The 16,324-nt window shown below is 41.9% G+C and overlaps 1 protein-coding gene across 1 annotated transcript in view; it reads right to left on the bottom strand.

The window, feature by feature from the left end:
* ZNF462 (zinc finger protein 462) overlaps positions 1-14,101 on the bottom strand; it is a 31,864-nt gene extending 17,763 nt beyond the window's left edge. The window contains exons 1-5 of the mRNA XM_010011159.1: positions 13,882-14,101; positions 7,798-13,283; positions 6,772-6,936; positions 4,770-4,873; positions 1,536-1,654 (exon numbers count right to left, since the gene is read on the bottom strand). Coding sequence (XP_010009461.1) covers positions 1,536-1,654; positions 4,770-4,873; positions 6,772-6,936; positions 7,798-13,283; positions 13,882-14,101 — 6,094 coding nt within the window. The remainder of the gene's footprint in view (positions 1-1,535; positions 1,655-4,769; positions 4,874-6,771; positions 6,937-7,797; positions 13,284-13,881) is intronic.
* Positions 14,102-16,324: the final 2,223 nt, after the last annotated feature.

Raw genomic sequence — 16,324 nt, 5'->3', positions numbered from 1 at the left:
ATTCATAATAAATAAATCAAAGACTTACATGAAGAGGAGTGTGAAGTAAATATTAGTTGCATGATAACTTTAACTTTAAAATTCTGGAAGGTTCAAACAAGGTAACACAAAGTAGCCCCACTGCACATTAGCATAAAGAAAACATTATCTTATGTTTGGCAAAGATAAAGAACCATGTCACCTCTGTACAGGATGTGGAACTGTAAACTGGAACCGCTGCATACAGTTGCATTTCCTAGAAGGGACAGAATGCCATGACCCCCAATACAACAGGAGATTGGCAAAAATTAAGCTAATCCACAATACCCACCTAAGTACAGAAAAGGGTCCTGGCACAATCTCTGTGAAATCTGAAATCAATACAGGAAAAAAAGTACAAGCGACCATCAATCCCTCCTACATTTTTGTAGATGAAAAGTGCCTTTGGATCAATGGTGACAATTACTTTTCTTCTTTTTTTTTTTTTCCCCAGCAGACAGACATAAATTCTCCTGCCTTTTCTCCCCATTTGCCCACCTTCCTCCTCCACCCCAACCTGAGTATATGACAAAGTGTAAACAAATAATAAAGACAGGAACATACATCTAGCCCTTTTGTCATCTGTTCCAGGAGTTTCTCCGTGCAACATTTTAACAACTGGGCTTGTTTTCAGGTGTTTAGATTGGTCAATATTCTGTTATTTGCATCAGAGTGCATGTTTGGACTGTGGTTTGAGGGTTGATTTTTTTGTCCTTTTAACCACAAAGATGCAACTGTGTCAGCTGCATCTTTGTGGAGCCAGTGACTCAATCTTCTGATAACCTTTCAACGCGTGATGCACGATGGTGCCAAGAGTCTAAGGCCATGGAATAAAGCTGAGGAAGTTCTGAGTTTTGAACTTCTTAATTATCAAAGGTGCAACACTTTGAGATGATCTATCCTGTATGACACATCAGCTTTCTGTTTCCTGTTTAGCAGAAGTGTGTCTATTTGTCTTGCAATACAGAGATTTGCAAGACAAATTTCCATGTACGATAATGGAATCATGCCATTCTCTGTCTGCTCCAGACAGACCTGATGCCCAAAGTTTGCAGTGTTTGATTTTAACATGAAAGCTAGCATAAAACTCCACCAAAACCAAGGTGTAATACACAGTCCTTTCCCCAGAGTTGCCTAAAGCACAAACATAAAAACAAACATAGTGGAGCAAAACTCACTACCAATCTGTTAAAACACCAACGGTATAAGCGGACTGATTAAATTCTTTTGGAAACAAGCCGAAATAATAATAAGAAAAAACCCACATTAACAGAAAATAGAAAAATTAAGTTCTTGAAGTACTCATCACTGTTATAAATTCTTGTCCTTCCAAAAACATTATCCAAACTGCCACTGATTCCAACAGATGTGTAGGCTGGCCAATACTGACTTGACTTTGGAAAGCTTACCCAACTTTGGTGACAAAACACGTGGCTCAAATCAGCATCTCTGATCAGCAACAAGAATACATGGGCCATTTCAGCTGCTGCTCTGCAAAACTGAGAGATAAAACTTACCAGCATGAGCCTTGAGTATATGAGTTTTCAGGCGGCTATTGTAAGATGACTTGAATGGGCACAATTTGCAACGGAACGGCTTATGGTGTCCATGATGGGTCTGCATATGACGATCCAGACTTGAAAAGAGAAACACAGAAGAGGGGAAACAGAAAAGAGTAAATAATTTCAACTATTCCTTCAGATGCACAGTAAAACACTTAACAGCAGTAATAAATTAAATAAAAGGCAGGCCAGAGTCAACTATCATTTCTCATACTCTCTCTTAAAATTCAATAGGTCTGCTTATAGAATAAAGCAGAATCTAATCTGAAGAAAAGGAGCAGAGCTGACACCAATTCTGTTATACATAAAGCAAGCCACTTAAACTTATAGCACTAGATTAGTATAAATTAAATTGTACTTGATCCAGACTCGAAGGACCAGTTGAAGAAACAAGAAACAGATGAGAACAGTAAAAATGTCATTACAGAATTTTCTCCTGGTAAACATTTTTGTAAAAATATGTCCCCTTTTGTTCTGTTGATGGGGGGAAGAATATTTTTGACCAGCTTTAGTGAGGAAGCCTTCTTTGGGTTACAGCAGCAAAAGCAGATTAGAGATCATGCTCTGGGGAGGGTGCCAGCAGGCTGCAGTTGATGAGTTCCAGGATTAAAAGGTAGCAGAGTTTCAACAGAGGCAACAGTGTGGGAGATTCTGCATGGATCTCAACAGAGATGAAGAGGTGGCAAAGGCCAGCCTCCACTTTCTTCAGGGAAAATGGAAGCTACAGACAGCCTGAATAATGGGGGGTGATCAGAACCTGCTCTCTCTCCACAGTTTCTTGTAACAGCTCAGTAAAGTTCAGAAGGGAAAAAAAGATGTTTTCCAAATTTTCTAACAGAAAACCAAATTCATTCTGAGTGAGTCCTGCAGAGCTCTGCTGTTCCTACACTGTGGCTGACAGCCATGAATTCAGAGTCTCCAGGTGGCAGGCAGGTAGTTGTAAACATTTCCAGCAGAGCCTCTTCTTTGAGATCTAGTCTTAGTTTGAGTCATCTTGTGCATGGCGATGGAACAAAAGCAGGAGAGTTACAGCACAGTGGACGAGTGGCAGTTTGCCAAAACAACCCCCCACCTGACACCTTAATTCTAGATGTATTTCATGCATATTTCCTTTTATTTTCCCTAAATTGTCTTGTTTCTTTTTTACTGAATATCAACACGTAGATCAAGTGGCAGTTGTTCCAGCCCTCTCACACTACACAAGATAGTCATGGGATCTTTAGTTCCACACTGACAAGAGTCTGAGCCAGAAAATACTTGTTTATGAGAGCTGACACTGAAGTCTGTGTACTGAAAGATCTGATGACAAAAAAATAATAAAAAATTATTTTGCCACTTCTCACAGGACCACTTCATACAAATACAATTTAATAGAAATCTGGGATGGAGTTTGTGGCAAGATCAGACGTAAAGCTTTCTGAGATATATGAGATAAGAAGTCTCCTAAATAAGACACTGAACACTTGCAGTGAATACTTCAGAGAACAAAACCTCTTTTAAATAGCTGAAAAAGCATGAGCTTACTTAAGAATTAAAGCAGACTTCCAAAGATGTATATAATACATATCAAGTTATTCTAAATATATACCTTAAGGTATTCTACACAATAATAATTAAAACTATATTCACATCCACATACTTTGTAAGAAAAATTCTTCCAAAGGCAGATTTTAAAGTCTTGGTCAGATCTGGGAGAACAGTAAGCTACTTAAACATTTGATTTGGTTTCTTTCAGACTTCACTTCCCAAAAGAGTAACTGCATCAGACACAAATATAAGATATAAAGCAGACAATTTCAACAACAGTAACAATACCTATTATCAAGCTAAGTGATACTTCTAGAGTTCTTCCCTGCAATCCACCAGTTTCTGACTTACCTACCTGTAAGACATGACTTTATTCACTTTCTAAGTAGGAAATACAGTGACTAGCGACCAAACTGAATGCAAGTTTGATGTTGGAAGCATTTACTAGGCAAGTAGAAGGTATTGTAAGCTATGTGAGGTAGGGACATCCTCCACTGTGAGACGTGCCAAAGCAGGATGGGATACTCCCAGTAGTGCCAAGTCTTTCTCTAGTCCCTTTCTTACTGTTGGCTGTTCAACCCCATGGTCCTTTTCAACAAGGCAGACCAAACTGTGGCATCAACTTGCAATGATGCTACAAAAACCAGTAGGAATCTTACTTTTTAACATAAGGCAAATGCTTTTTAAAATTCAAAAAATGCTTTTTATCATGCTTTCTCTCCCACATGCCTTTGACTGCAATCCAGTGACATCTTCACCAAATTTAAGAGCGCTACGGACAGTGCTATGAATGCCTACATCAAATGAGCACCTGGATCTCTCTTTTCTTAAAACAGTAAAAAAGATGCTCTCTCCCCATAAAATTAGAGAAAACATATACCTGTGAGTCAGTCCAAGATGCTAATAGAAAATTTGCCACAAACTCCATTTGGGGGGAGGTATGCCATATATATGATTATGATTTCAATAATTTTTAACGCTACCTTGCTTAAGGCAAAGCCAGTCTTGAGGAAATGAACCACAAAAAAGGTGACCATTAATGATGATTATGTATTTTCCATGTGCTATATCAGACAAGGAAACAGGCTTAAGAAGTCATTAGTATACCGCACTGCTGTGAACTTGAAATATTTGTAATTGAAATTGCACACCATAATTAAGAAATTTTTGTAAAAAATCTAATTTTAAGGTAAGTTTATGACAGTTACTTAATATTAGAAATGAAAACTCAATCATCAAAGAGTTACAGTAGTTATAAACAAGGTCATTATGTGCAGCAGAAGTTCCTTAAACATGAAAGATTAACAAGGAAAATACTTTCCTCTTCTTCTTAAAAACTTATTAACTCTCATATTTGACAAGGTTGCATAAGTGGTGGGCTTCACTGTTTGCCTACTGAAAGAAGTCTTACTGTTTTGCTCGGATGCTTTTACCCTACATGCAAAAAAAAAATGGCTTAAATAAATTCAAGAAGATACAAAGATGCAACCTTTTATAAATAGCCACTCATTATGGCCAAAGATTTTGCAGCATGGAAAATACCTAAATGCTGAGAAAAGTGTTGCTCAAGATCAAGTTGATTGCTCTCTTCTTCAGTGTCAACCTACAAAACAGCAGTGCTAGTTTGTACTTCTTTTGAAAACAAAATTAAAAGCAACTTACTTGTGCCTGAAAGCAGAGACAAAGGAGCAATACTGGCAGCTGTACTTGTCTTCCCGGGTAAACATGGCCAGAGCCAAGTGACTCCTCTCGTGAGATCGCAGACCCTGCATAGACATCAAAACCCGGTCACACTGGCTGCAGTGGTAGCCCCCAGGCCTGGTTTCATCGTCCAAGGATGCTCCAAATTCAGCTTCTGTAAATTCCATAATGCCAGGGTCTTTGGCTCCCTCAAAACCCTCCATCAAAGTTGTGTTTGAAGAATCTTCAGCTTCCTGCTAAAAAACACATACCCCCCCAAAGCCATCAATTCTTTCTCCCTTCTGCCTCTCAGTCTTTCCCAGGTGTTCATTATAATGCCTAGGCTTCCCACTGCGTTATTTTTCTAAGTATATCCCTACACAAACTCCACATCAATGGCTTTCTAGAAAAAAAAGGCTTACTTCTGGGAGAAAAAAATGTTATTACAACTATTATATACATACATGCATACATAAAAAAATAAATCTCACTCCTTCATAAATTTGAGTTAGATAATGAAAAAATACAAGAAACTGAACCAGCTTTCAATAGTCCTGATATGAATCTTCTAAACTTGAACAAATAACAATTAGAAAGATATAGAGCAAGTTCATTTTAGTTTATTTTGCTCTAGCTTACAGTGTTGCTACTCTGCAGACTAGTACTATAGTCTAGTTTATAGTAGACTTTGTCCATCAGTGTCAAACAATAAAAAAGTCAGTACTCTAAGACACTAGTTTCTCTTTAAAAATAAAAAGCAAACAGAACAAGTCTGTTTTTTTTGTTTTTACTAACTTTCCTTTCTCTTTTCTAACCTGAGCATCCATTTTTGCAGCGACTTCAACAGCCTACAAGAGTATTTCCATCATACTCTTTTGGCCATGGATTTGAGCTTTTGTTCCCTACTGCAAAACTTCCATTTATTCAAAAGAATGCACTGACTCTATGTAAAACTTGCTTGAGAAGCAAGGAGAAGAGTAAATGTTCTGTTAAGAGGGAAGTGTCTGAATCTGTCAGTATACTGGGTAAGGTAAAGGAAGATCAGTGATAGGGCAATGAAAAGTTTCTCAGATAGGATAAGTTAGGTTATGAAGGACTTGGCTCCCTCACAACAAGCAGACGCTGCTGCCAAAGAAGCACCTTTAGTCAGGCAGCAAGAGTCTTTGCCAAAAGCCCATTGCAGAATGAGGAGGAATATACAGCCAGTTCTGACAGCCTTATTGCACTTTCACTACCCCTGCTAATATCCTGGAAACCAGGCTGTGGAGAATGGACTATCCTTGAGATGTCCTAGAAGTCATCTCCTTCCACAGGGAGAAAGGAACAACACATGTACATCAGACCACCTGAATAGGTCCACAGATCACCTGAGCAGGAGCACTGGCTCAGCTGACCACCAAATATTTTGTTTGGAGCCAGTGTGTAAATGTATATGCACACTTCCCCTTCTTATTAAAAAAAAAAAAAAACCAAACAAAAAAACCCCCAAAAACAAACAAAAAGAAACAAAAAAAAAAACACCACCCAAAACCAAACAAACAAAACCAAACAACAACAAAAACCCAAACAAACAAAAAAACACACAAAAAAAAAACCTCAAACAAAAAAACCCCAAGCAGCTCTTTTAGGGTTTAACTAAGCAGAAAAGTAACCCAGCATAGATGAGAGAAATAAAGAAAGCCTCCTGCTCATAAACCAAGTCTTTTGGTCATCAACGACATCTGAAAAGAATGGCTGAGAAAAAATAAGAATTAAATAGTCTTCATTCCCCTGGATCAAGAATGGAAAGAAGTTAAAACATCTTTAAATAAACCAAATGCACTTCAGAAACTTAGTGTTAGATTAAAATATCATGCTGAACTGGAATATTCAGTTCATAACCCATTCAACTTCACAAGCCCCCTCCACCGGTTTTCAACAACCCCTTTATTTTAACAGTGTAAGAAGTTGCAGTCACCTTCAGTCACCTTTTTACAATTCTTACCTTTACCGTAGCTGACACAGAAGAGACATTCCCATACTGGACATGCTTTCGGAGGTGATTACAGATGGCTCGAAGTGTTGGATGGACTTCCACACAGAATTTGCATTTGTAGCCAACCACCTTCCTCTCCTTAAGTTTTGAAACCTCTTCCAGGTGTCCAAAAGCCTGTTTGAGTACACAAGCATAAGTCACTGGACTATGCTTTGTTACCTCATTTTTAGGAACACAGGCCAGGTTTTACACCTGAAGGGAAATTACACTTAATGTACATATGTCTTGTTTTGCAGAACTGCAAAGGTTAGTTTTTGTTGACATCTTTAAATGCCTCCAGAATAAATATACAAGACATCTGTGCAATTTCTGCTTAACAGTGGTCCTCTACAAGACCGTTCATTTTGGCCTGAAACTGTGCTCTTCCATGACACCAGAACTTCCCCAACAGCTCTGCAGAGCTTTTCCACAGCAAGTATATTTCAAACTGAAGCAGAACGGGGTAAGCAGGTAAGAAAAAGAACACAATTTGGTCCTCTGCTTGTGAGACACCTGCCCAAATCTTCAGCCACCAGACAGATTCACGTCCTGTTAACACTGAGTGCTCAATCAGAGAAACAACTAAGAGAGAAGATTGAGAAGGAAACTGATGCGTTTTTCAGAAGCATGCTGAAGAGGGAGATGCTACATTTTGCAAAGAATTTGCAACAAAGTACACAGCAGCCTTGCCACAAAAGAACAAGTTAACTTGTCAGATACAGATGGCCTTCCAGAAGGCTGAGAGGAAGGAAAGAAGGTAAAGAAAATACTGAAGAAAGCGGTAGGAAGGAGCAAGTCAGAACCTAGGGAGATGTGGAGGATGGATGAGGAAATTAAAGCAGAATGTGTAATTGACTTATGGAGCTTACTGGCATGCTGAGTCATTCATTAGCCTGTGGTCATTTGGCTGTCAAAAAGAACATGCAAGCAGGCAGTAGCGGGCTCCCTGGCAGAGAGTTGGGAGCAGGGAAACAGACCAGACACACAGATCCTTACCCTTTCTTGTTTGAAATCTGCAAAAGCACCATCTGCATATTTCTGCTTGCTCAAAAGCTGCTTCCTCCTCTCCTGACGTTTGGCACGCTTCTGGAATTCCTCGTTGTGACCATTCAAGTGTGCGGTCAGCTCTGCCGTGCTGTGCAACTTCATATCACAGTGCTTGCACTGGTAGACAGGGTTCTGGGAGCGCGTGCCGCTTCCCAGTATGGTGAAGTCCCTCTTCAAATCCTTGCTGTGGTGGTCGGTGTAATGCATGCACAGCAACTCTGCAGTGCTGAAGGACAGCTTGAAACATTTTATGCACCTGAAGGGAAGCCACTCAATTTCCTGAGCCTCAGTCTCCACCTCAGGCTTTTCAAAGTCACTCCTCTCCTCAACTGGGGTTGGCTTTTCATGCTCATCGGCATAGACAGCAGTGAAGTAACCCCCCAGCTTGCTCGCGTGCTGCTTCTTAGGGAAGACACCAGGGTGACGCTTCATGTAGTGAGAGACAATACCTTTTTTGCTGAAGGACTGAAAGGAACAAAGCGAGCATTTCTTCTTCTCTACAGCCCTCCTCAGCTCCTCACTTAACTGAGGAGTGTCATCCTTGGGAGGAGATGGAATGATCACTTTATTGGGTTTGTCGCTAACCGTCCTGGAGGCTGCTAAGCAGTGAGTGTAGTAAGCATCAATGTCATGTCTTTTCTGGTAGTGTGCCGCAAGCCCTTTGCGGATAGGGTTGGTGTATGAACATAAGGCACATTTGAAGAGGTTGTTTTTGCCCTCTGGCTGTGCCCGGACATTGTTATGTTTAATGCGGTAGTGCCTAGCTATCCCCTTTCTGGTGGAACAGAAGTATTTGCAGAGCTGACACCGGAAAACTGTGTGAGACACCAAATGAGAACTAGAGAAATGAGGTCCTGACATAGATACTTCTCCAAGATCCTCAGCAGCAATTTCTGGTGAGGCCTTGATTTCAGTCACCAGGTCTGGCTCCACTGAGGCAGACACCTTTGGTGGTGACTGGGCAAAAACATCAAACTCAGGCTGATTGTGGTATTTTTCATAGTGAATTTTCAGCTTCTCTAGTGTTCCATGGGTGTAAGGGCAGAGTTTGCACCGATAAGCACCATAGCCTTGCTTGAAAATCCTACTTGTCTCTTCCACATCATTCTGAGCAATATCAGTTGACTGCTCCACATCATGCACAAAATCTTCAGCAGTGACCTTTATTGATGGATGTCGTTTCTGGTAGTGTGTGAGAACGCCATGAATACGTGTATTAATGTATGGGCAATGTCTGCATTTATATACAGCCCCTGGGTTAATGTCTATATCCTGAGCAAAGTCCGCAGCTTTCACTTTCATGCCAGGATGTTTTTTGCCATAATGTGTCAGGAGGCCATGCAAGTTATTGTACTCAGACTGGCAAACTGTACACTGATATGGAGTGGAGGAGATGGCAGGGTTCGCAGAAGCCAGCTGGACAGTTTTTTCCTGGGAAAGGCTGGGATCCTCTACACACTCTGCATCCTGATCAATTTGTGATGTTGTTATCTGGTCTTCAGCATCCATCCTGATCCCAGCTTCATCAGGCTGTGGGATGCATTTCTCTGCAGCATCTTTCTCCTTAATGATATCCAACAACACAGATTCATCTCCATTCATGGCCCAAGGGTGAAATGCTTGGTAGTGATTAGTAATGTCCCAGATGGAAGATGCTTCAAAAATGCAGTCTCTGCATTTATAGGTCTTTATCTCTGTTGGCATCACTAGAGCAGGAGGGGAAGGATCAGGACCCGCCCAGAGTTTAGTTGCCATATACGTATAGTCAACGTAATGCTCAGGATGTCTCCTTTGGTAATGCACAAGTAAACCGCTTGGCTCTGTGTGTGAATAAATGCACCATTCACAGTGATAACCAGCTTCTATCAAGCCATCCAAAAATGCCCATCTCAGAATAGATGTGACTGTGGCCTTCAGAGTCGGGTGGTCTTTCTTAATATGCTTCCTCAATGCATAGAAGTAAGGTGTTGTATAGCTACACTGCCTGCATTTGAGGGCTCTCAGCTTTGACTTGTCCCGTTCAGTGCTGGAGGTGTGAGCAGGCATGCTGCCAGGTGATTTCTTCTGGCTGCGATCACAAAGGCTTCTAATAGTGGCTGTATGCTGCCTGATCACATCTGCGTTAGCTTTGAAGTCCCGGTGCTTCTTTTGGTAATGAATGAGCACACCTTTCACTGTCCGATTTCCATAATCACAGTGTTGGCAGAAGAACATTTCATTCTCAGGAGGATTCACAGACGTCTCAGTTCCACCTCGGCTCAACTGCTGCATTGACATTGGTGGCCTTTGAATACCAGGTGGCAATTCACCAGCCCTCATCATAGCTGCAGTGGGGGGTGCCTGTCTGATATATTTGGCAGTGACCTTTATCTCTGGGTGCCTTTTCTGGTAGTGGACAAGCACCCCAACAACTGAACGGTTGCTGTATGAACAGTGTTTGCAATAGTAGAGTTCAGTAGAGAGGTCTGGGGGGGGTGGTGGTGGAGGTGGAGAACCCAAGTTGGGCAATTTTGGGGAAATAGGTGTTCCCAACTCAAAAGACATCTGAGCCAGGGCAGAGCCCCTCTCAACAGAGACTACACGCATAGTCTTCTGAATTCTGAAATATGACGCTTTTTCTTCAGGGTGCTTTTTCTGGTAATGCACCAGAACTGAATGCATGTTAGGGCTTGCAAATGAACACACGTCACAGTCATAAACAACCACACTATTGACTGAAAGTTCCTTCTGATTTTCACATTCAGGACTAAAACTCTTGGCGGCACTTTTGTTAAAACCAGCTGGCACACCAGCCCCGCGAGCCACGGGGGTGGAAGTTGCCATAGTTTTTGGAGCAGAATTCAAGATCTCTCTCAGTGTCTGAGACTCGGTGTTCAACCCTTCTTGCTGCTCAACAACATAGCTTGAAAATATCATTGCATTGTTAATTTTCACTGTGGGATGCATTCTTTGGTAATGTGGCATCAGGCTTCTAACATTCGGGCTTGTATAAGAGCAGAAGCGGCAGCGGTAGATCAGATCAGAATGATCAAAGTTCAGTACATTCATAGCTTCAGGATGATGCTCTCCATAATGCTGCTGCAGGTCTTCAAAATTTGTGTAGTCAATGTAGCACTCAAGACATCGGTATACTGCGCTGTGATCATTGGGATCCAGGATATACCTAAAGCTGAATTTAATATAGGGATGCATCCGCTGGTAGTGGGTGCTAACACTCCTGGCAGATTTGTTGCTGAAATCACAGTGTTTACAATAGTAAAGTCTGCCAGAGTCATTAAACTCTGAATTCTCATTGTTCTGATCAGTACCATATATGTTCGACTGGCTACCCAGAACAGAGGCATTAGGGCTCTGATGGTCTTTCATGCTGACAGAAGAGTAATAGTCTTCCTCGTCTTCAGATAAAGTGAGCTCAATCTCTGCTCCATTGGTGGAATTGTAGTCATGCTGCATGGTTCTAAAGTTTGCTTCCTTCTGGGAATCATTAGCCTCTCTGCCCCACATTTGTTGGGGTGCATAAGAACTGGAAACATCTATCATTGGTTCTGTTTGCTCTTCTTCTCTGTCTAACTCCACTTCTATCTCCACCTCATTGTCCTCCTCCTCTTCCTCATCATCCTCTACATTAATCACAGCATCTTCTTGCTGTTTGTTTTGGCTGATCTTGCTCTGCAGGTTGCTTGCTATTTCATCAATTCTAGTTCTCTTTTTCACTGGTGACAGATCTAAAGGGAAGTCATTTGACACTTTCCGAGGGGCTTTCGCCACAAAGTTATTTTTAGATGAGAGCCCAAGGATGGAGGTCTGGCTCTTCTTTACTGTGCTGGCAGAGGGATGAGCATCTGCCTCACTTTCTTGTGGTGTGTTTGATGGAGGCCCATCATATTTTGGCAAGTTGTCACAGAATGAATGCTTGTGCTGCTGATGAACTCTTAGGCCTTTCAAAGTCGTGGTGGAATAGTTGCACATTGTGCACTTGTATGGATGCTGTGAATGGGGCTGGGGTGATTGCTGTTGTTGCTGTTGCTGCTGTGGCTGCACTGGTTCCATCATCCCAGCTGACTTCCTGCCATTTATATTTCCACTCTCGTAAGACATTGTGCTGTCGTTCAAAGAAGAGGCGATGCTTTCAGTCTGAGAGTTCATAGTGTCCCAGTCTGACGTTGTTCCTGTGTGACATTGCTTGTGGGCACCAAGCTTTAATGAACTCTTGCAGGTGAAAGGGCATTCATCACACTTGTACACAGCTGTCTTACCAGACAGGTGGATGTTCTCAATGTGACGGGAAATGCTTCGGCGGTGCATTGTCAGGAAAGGGCAAAAAGGACACTGAAACCTGTTCATATACCTTCTAAAGGGAATTCCCTTTGTTTCCAATAGTTTATTGCCATCAGATCCCATCAGCTGCTCTGCAGACATTCCTGAGGTCTGGTGATCCATGGAGTTCAATCCATTCTCGCTGTCCATTTCATTTAGCTCTTCATCTGAGCTGGAGTCATTTAGCATACTGCTTGTTTCCAGGTCAGCAGAAGAATTTGTCATATCAGCAATTCCATAGCGGGATCTGTCAGACAAATTAACCATGCCCGAGTTGTGAGGTGACTTAGGCTTCATTTGAGGGTAAGACACAGAAGAAAACTTGGAAGATGTAGAAGAGTTGGGCCTGATAAGGGAATTGCCCACAGAGCTCCTGAAGTTTGAGACATTAGCATTCGACATCTCACGTCCTGTTGTATTCATGGACATATAATTAGAGTTTGGAGAGGCATTCTGGGCACTCTTACTCTGTACATCAGGTGCACTGGTTCCATCTTGTTGCTGCCTCAGGCTTGACAATATTTTTACCATGCTACGGTGCTTCTTCATCATGTGGTCACACCAGCGCTCCCTTCGAGGTGTCTGGTAGCTGCACCATTCACAACAAAAGTTGCCCCTAGACTTTGTCAGGGGCTTGACCATGGATTCCAAAATGCTCCGCTCCACCACCTCTGCAGGCAGCTCCTTGCAGGGTTCCTGCACTGGCACAGAAGCAGATGTTGATTCAGACACAGCAGCAGCAGCAGTAGGAGGAGTTGAAGTCTCTTTCAAGTTGTTTTTGTGATACATTTTCTGGTGTTTAATAATCCTTGCGCGCCTGGGTGACTTGTAGGTGCAGAACTGGCAACTGAAAACTTTGCCAAACCCTTCGTGCATCATGATGCTGTAATTTAGGGAACTAGCTGTTGGTGGCCCCACTGAGGCCCCCCCAGCCTGTGCTCCATGAACCTTGCGTGTGTGCTCTATGAGGAGATTTTTGGAACGGAAGTAACGCACACAGAACTTGCACTGGAAAAACTTGTTGGTTGGTTTAGGATTTGGAGCCACGTGCTGACCATAATAAGCCTGGCTCTGGCTATAGTAACTTCCAGTCCCCATCTGACTTGCTGCATTTTGCCCTAAAATGAGAATTAAGGTGTGTATGTTAATAAAGTAAACCAAATAAAAAGGCTTCTTCTCCACCCACCCTGTATGCATAAGAATGCAACCACATCCTCAATAGATAATAATCACACCAGGATTCCCTCACTTACTTATGGTGAGATCTACAGATCTGGCAATGATCATAAAAATTACTATTATGCATAATTTGTACATTATGTACAAACTGTGGTATACAGTTTGAGATAGGTAATTTCCAAAGTAATCTTCTTGGAAAAAGAATAAAATAAACCTAGTACCCTAATAAAGTTGCAAATTTTGAGGTGGTTCATGGTAATGAAGAACAACCCAAAAATATGAAAACAAAAAGCAGTATTAAGAACTACATGAAAAGCAGCTGGGAAATAAAACCATCCTCCATGCTTGCATTTATAGAAAATCCATGGTCAGAACCAACATGGCTCTGAGGCTAGACATCTGCTTTGCTGACATAGCAATAAAGATAACATGAGTTTTTCAAACTAAACTAAAACATACTGACACAAGACACATGTAAAATAGAGAGTTCGAGTTGAAATCTTAAGAGTTGAGGTCAGCCTTAGAGTTGAGACTTACCTGTTATTTCATCTGCAATTGTAAATTCATCCTTTACAGAAGAAAATTCAACCTCAGTCTGGTTGCTAGCATTCATGGAACCAGTCCTTGGCTGGCTAGGGCTTTCCTCAGAGACATCTGTTGGCTGCAGAAAGGCAGTGTGAACATCCTGAATGTGAGCTTTTAGGTCTTCATAAGATGGAGCTCGAAAATCGCAGCCATCACACTGCAGCACCTCCATGGTTCAGGGATGATCTTTTACATTAGAAAATTCTGCAAGAAAAACAGGGAAAGAAGAAAATAAGGAGACATATTCCACGCCAATGCTATCGCAACAAATCCTGAAAATAGGTAATACCAAATTTGTGATGACTCTGTGATTTCCAGAGATTCCACAAATACTGTGATGTAAAACTCAACCTTTGCTTACCATATTAAGAGACATAAATTCAGATTTACATGAAATCCTATCTAGGTAGCTCACAAGTTGTTCACTCAACTCTAGAGTCAACTTTCTGACAAGTGACTATTGATTTAATGGCCTTTGCCCTCTTGACTTTTCCATTACAAAGGATATGGTTATTGTTCAGAATTTTGTCTCTTTTAAGACCATAATACATATGCTAGAGAAAGAGCCCATTACTCCCAGTCATGCACTGAAACTCACAATCTTATGAGACCAACTCATAACCAACTCAACTTCTTGGAAGTTGCCAAGTCCTGCCTGGTTCACTACCATAGACCAAAAGCCTTTACAGGAAGAAACCTGCCTTTCTTCTTAACATCCTATCAGTCCTGATGTTGTGGAAAATCTAGACATAACTGCAAGGTGAGATGCAGCCACATGAGCCCAAGGTAGAATGCTTCACTCTGCTCTACTTCCACCAAGCTTTGTAGAGGCATCTCCAATTGTTGTTAAATGTCTACAATTTCTTTTTAGTTTATTCTGCGGAAATGACCTTAGCAGTCTGGGGGATGGAGACGGTTGGAGGAAGGAAAGGTCAGCAATAAGAACAGGAATGCTGAAAAAGTACAAAGAAAAGAGGAGTTCCAATGACTCAAGAGACATCATGACTTCCTTGATTTATCCCACAGCCTTGCATACCTTGAAGAACAATGCAATGTAAGATATGGTAACATGAAGTGTGGTGGTTCAGCTTGTGACCACTATGTGTTTATATGCTGCCAAGAATGAAAGAAGAAACAAAGCACAAGCAGGACAAAAGACTTTGACACCGCTACACTGTGCAGTATTTAGGCATGAGAGCAACCTTCCTATGTTAATACAAGAATTAGTTCTTTAAGCTTCCATTGCTGGGAAAGGATGACAAACTGAACATTCAGATGTTCAAGACAAAAGGGCAGCCTGAAACACCAACAAATTCCATGTGTTTATTGTATGTGGAGTGTGAAGCTACTTCCACAGCAAGGAGAATGCTCCAACACATGAGGGCACCGAAACGAGACAGGGTAATACATCAGGATTTTTATATGAAAGAATGCTTCTTCAGATAGCCTGCTAAAATAAACTTCTAGCAGGTCAAATTCTGGACAGTTTGAGCACAGAGGCTCTCCACATATTTACCTACATTACTTTGCGGGCTGCACTGTGTCCTTTCTCTCCCCCCACTCCCTCCCACCACCAATCAAGAAAATGAACGCTGCAGAAGCTTCTTTTCAGCTAACAAAGTTACAAGAATCGAGATACTCCAGCTTTTATGTGCAAGCACCAGACCAAATTGTGTGGAAGAGGTTGCTATCTGCTCTGGATCAAATTACAGCAGTGAGTGAAGCCCCACCCCACGTCTCCTTTAGCACAGTCCATTAGACCTGAAAACAAATTTTTCCATGGAGCAGACGACTCCTGCATTTAGAGCACTTCACAGAAAAGCAGATCATCCAGTTTTCACTACCCATCCCCCAAGCTTAGTCCTTTCTTTCCCTTAAAAAAAAGCCACAGCTCTGCTGAATGTGTTTATCACACTTTCAAGAGATATGAGCCCCTGCGTCACCGAAGCTTTAAGACTCACTAAGCTGCCCTAGTCCTCTGAGCTTTGGGAGCAGCCATTTTAGCTCAGACAACTCCTGCACTCCGAGGCTCAGAGCTTCTCGCCTGTGCACAACATGGCCTCACTCATCTCAGCTTCATCTCAAGCACACCAGCCCTTTTCTTCCCCCCCCCACCCCGCCCCTTTTCTCCTCCTCCTCCATGGGTGATGCTTGAAAAATCAGCATCCCTAGAACACACCTCCCCTTCTCCTGCATGACTTGTCCCCCAAATCATGTCCCCCTGCACTGCCCAAGCAGCGCCTTCTTTCCCTGAGCAGATCGCCTGCAACCATCTCCTAGGGTTGGTTCCCCTGTCCCATGGATGACAAATGTGATGGTTTGTTCCAGAAACAATGCATTACAGCATTAAAACACTGGTCCAAGCTGTCCTACAGACAGAGGCAACACACAGCTG

This window comes from Nestor notabilis, unplaced genomic scaffold (genome assembly GCF_000696875.1).
Source record: "Nestor notabilis isolate BGI_N333 unplaced genomic scaffold, ASM69687v1 scaffold9893, whole genome shotgun sequence".
NCBI lineage: Eukaryota > Metazoa > Chordata > Aves > Psittaciformes > Psittacidae > Nestor > Nestor notabilis.
Note: the sequence above shows the minus strand (reverse complement) of the source record. Positions and strands in the feature narration are given on the sequence as shown.